Raw genomic sequence first — 4,134 nt, forward strand, 5'->3', positions numbered from 1 at the left:
TGGATAGGACTTGAGCACGATGATCCAATAATACAACCCATCGTTGTTGTACAGAAACAACATCAGGCCAATAAAATTTCTTCGTCGCACCCATGGGCCAAAATGACAGCAAAAAGAAGGGGAGGGGGGACCTGATAGGTCAACGAAGAAGAGAAATGAGAGAGAGATGGCACCGTGTCTCTGTGCATACAGCATAGGTGAAAATATTGAAAATAGTTTGATAGTCCAACTTTTTCAGTGAGAGCCTTATTCTTATTACAATAATGTATAGAGATACAGGGCAACACAGAAACAATGATCCAATAACGATGCCGCTATATACACATGCATTGCCATGTCTATATCAAAATAGCCTTGGAACGTGTATATGGAATGGCTGTCAGCTGCAGGTCAATTTTTCTACTGACACTGACCCCAAATTTCTCGGACATGTCCACTGACTCTGCACTTTCCCCTCGAGGAAGCATCCAGTCAAAGTGGTAGAGTAGGTTTGCCAAGGCAATCTCCACGGTCGACATGGCAAACAATATCCCAGGGCATTGTCTTCGCCCAGCCCCGAAAGGAGTGAATTCAAAATGTGTCCCATAATATTCGATGTTGTTGTTCTCAAACCTCTCCGGTTTGAACTCTTCAGGGTTGTCCCAATATTTAGGATCCCGAGAAATTGCAAAGACGTTAACAAATATATTAGTTCCTTTAGGCATGTTATAGCCCATGATTTCACAGTCCTCCCTCGTCTCTCTGGGGACAAGCAAGGGAGCAGGAGGATGCAACCTAAGAACCTCCTTGATGACCATCCGCATGTATCGGAGCTCACCGAGGTCGGTATTTTTCATGACATGTCGATCTTGGCCTAGCACTTCCCGGACCTCTAGCTGTGCCTTAGCCATAGCTTGAGGGTTGTCCAATAGCTCCGACATAGCCCACTCCAATGCGGTTCCTGTGGTCTCAGTGGCAGCTCCAAATATGTCCTGTAAGCAATGGTTGGTATGTACATTTGAGTTGAAAGAAAATATGTCAGATGAGATGAAGCACCGTTTACGTGTAAATGCAAACATATATAACTCATTTCACCTTGATAGCTATCATAATACAAATCTATTCGCGATGTGTTTGGACTCTGTGTGCCTAAAATCTGATGATGCATATGACGTATATAAAAAATTGTAAATTGCTTCATGGGGTGACATGGTCCATCTACTCTATATCTTTTGTGTCGTTCTATTAGTTGGGCCCATGCGTTCAGAAATTATTCAAGTCGACATCAAAATTTCTAGGAAATCCCTAATCAGTAACATTACTGCAGATTCTTGAGAAAAAACTACTTACAAAAATGACGACTCCGATAATCTCTGTGGTTAGAGGGAAGGTCAACGAGTCCTCTTCCTGCAGCCTGAGTAGTACGTCCAGTAGGTCCTCATCGTTGGTGCTGCGGGCGTGGTCACCGCCGGCAGCTCGTGTAGCCTTGCGCCCCTCGACGATCTCAGTGATGATGTGCTGGATACGGCCATAGCTCCTCCTTATAAGGCGCTCACCATTGCTGAGCAATCGCACCAGCCGCGATGACGGAAAAAGGTCCACGAGGCAGAAGCTGCCCAGAAGCTCGTTCACCTTGCTTAGCTCGTGGAGGTACTCATCCTGCCGCGTGAACTTGCCGCCGAAAACTGCCCGCGTCACGACATCGCTGCTGAGTGTTGCCATCTTCGCGCTGATATTTACGGTGTCACCAGCGGCGCCTATGGAACGGAGGAGGTTACCTACCTCGTTGGCCTTGATGCCCTCCATACGCCTCACCTGCTTGGAACTGAGGAGCTCCACGATGCAGATCTTGCGCATCTGGCGCCACCGGTCCCCGTATGGGCCAAAGATGATGCCCGTACCGCCACAGCCGATGATATCCTGCGACGGACTGCACGGCCGGCTTGCGAAGTTGAGGTCGTTGGTCTTCATCACCAGTGCTGCTGCCTCGGCGCTGGAGACGATCACCGTTGGGACCTCACCTAGTCTGAGGTGCATCAGCGGCCCATGCTGGCGAGACATCTTCATCATCCTTCGGTGTGGGAGGTCACCGACGAGGTGGTGGAGGCTTCCGATGATCGGGAGAGTCCATGGTCCGGGAGGCAGTAGCTTCTTCCTGGGGTTTCTCTTGCCACCACAGAATATGAGACACCAGAGGGCTAGTACCGTGGATATGCCTACGATATACAAGCTTAACCAGCCGTCCATCTCCATTGCCAGCAGCTTGGAAGTGCAGTGACAAGATAACAAATCTGTTGGCTGCTTGCTGCTTGGAGAGACGTAGAATATATATAGACCAATTCACCCGCACAAAAAGAATTTCCTATTTAGGGTGGCACTTCATTTGTAAAATCTAGTCCGGCAAGAAGATTGGAAGGGAAATGAGACATGGGACCAAGATATAAGGGATTCTCTCTAACACCTCCTTAGAACATATGATACCATACAACAACGCGTGCGAGTGCTCACCACGGCACGCCGACGAGCTTGCGCTTTAGTTAGCCCGTGTGGAAAGGAAAATCAATTATTAAAATTTTCAGTCACTAACAGCGTAATAATAACAAGTTGTTTCCTATTTAATCGAAGTCTGGGCTGTTATTTACCCACAAAAAAAAAGAGTCTGGGCTGTTATTGACTCGTACGGCTGTCACCCATCAGAGTACATATATACTCCAGTACGTGTTACAAAAAATAGACACATACTCCCTCCATCCAAATATAGAGACAAATATGTTTTTTAGATTGCCTTTGATTATTAATAAAATTAACGGCATATAAGATATGATATAAAAATTATATCATCAGAACCTACTTCCAATTACGAATTTGATGATATACTTTGTGTAAGATATATTTTTGCTCTAATCAGTGGTCAAAGATAACCTCGAAAAAAGCATTAGGCCATGTATTTTTGAACGGCAGGAGTATGTCTGATCTCACAAGCACCATTATCATCACTTTTTTATTGGTTTGCAGCTCTCTGTTTTCCATCTTGGCGACCAAGAAGAATTATTCTTGTTGTATGTATTCACAAACTTATCGGTTTGTGACGTTGATAAAAAATTGTTCTGGTGATTACATTCAGTTTAGTATTTTGTTCCCGCATAAAAAAGTTTAGTATTTTGTTTCTCCCCTTCGTACTCTATGTGACGGTATTTCTTATAGTATGTACTTGCAAACTTATAGGCTTGTGACGTCGACCATAAATTGTTGCGATGAGTACATCCAGTTTAATATTTTGTTTTCCACCTTCCTACTATGTGTGACATAGTTAGAGGAAACAAACATGTGCACGAATATCAACCATGTGTGATAGAGAACTCATCATCCACTCCTTGTTAAAACATACATGTATCGTACACATGATTCACATAATTCGATCGTTAGCAATGAGGTTTCACATCACAAACAGCGTGTCTGCATGAAATGTGTGCCATGATTTGCACACTTTCGATAGGTAGCACTCGTGTGCGATTAATTACTAGGGCCAGTGCACATTTGTGTGTGAATCGTGAGCGATTTAGGTCACACAATTAATAGGAAATGGTCATGTGTAATGTAAGTTGTATCACACATGGGCGGACAAGCATAAACATGTAGACACGCGTCGCCCCTCGTCTTCTCCTGTGTTCTCTAGACACGTTCCCTCCCGTGTATTGCCATCCCCCTGCATATGTACTCATGCGCTCGGTGAGGTTTCGTATGTGGCTCGCCTCGTCAATCCTCTAAAGACCTTCAATCCTTGGCCAGCTATAAATCATTTCAATCACTCCGGCTGTGCACCTGCAGTTTTGTAGGAACGATGGGCAAGCAATTGTGCGTGTTCGTTGACATGCAATTGCATGCAACCCGCTGTGCATAGCTGACCGGGGTGTGACTATGGCCCTGTTTGGTTACTGGGACTAGAATAGAAAAAAAAATTCTATTTTGGTTCCTATGTAATCAAATAGAAAAGACTTTTTTAAGGGATTAAAAAAAGATTCTACTGAATGGTCTTTTTTCTTTAATCCCTGGACTAAAAAAAGTTAGTCCCTTGAAACCAAACACGTTCTATATATAGTTGTGCGTCCGTAAACACAGGTATAACTAATTTGCCCGCCTGTACGCAGATGTGCA

General features: G+C 44.6%; 1 protein-coding gene across 1 annotated transcript; it reads right to left on the bottom strand.

Moving 5' to 3' along the window:
* Positions 1 to 330: 330 nt before the first annotated feature.
* LOC123429017 (desmethyl-deoxy-podophyllotoxin synthase-like) lies at positions 331 to 2,360 on the bottom strand. The gene is made up of 2 exons (XM_045113087.1): positions 1,330 to 2,360; positions 331 to 971 (listed from the first exon to the last, which is right to left on the bottom strand). The coding sequence occupies exons 1-2, from the start codon at positions 2,230 to 2,232 to the stop codon at positions 339 to 341; spliced, it is 1,536 nt and encodes a 511-aa protein (XP_044969022.1). The 5' UTR covers positions 2,233 to 2,360; the 3' UTR covers positions 331 to 338.
* Positions 2,361 to 4,134: the final 1,774 nt, after the last annotated feature.

Source organism: Hordeum vulgare, chromosome 2H, assembly GCF_904849725.1.
Source record: "Hordeum vulgare subsp. vulgare chromosome 2H, MorexV3_pseudomolecules_assembly, whole genome shotgun sequence".
NCBI classification, from domain to species: domain Eukaryota; kingdom Viridiplantae; phylum Streptophyta; class Magnoliopsida; order Poales; family Poaceae; genus Hordeum; species Hordeum vulgare.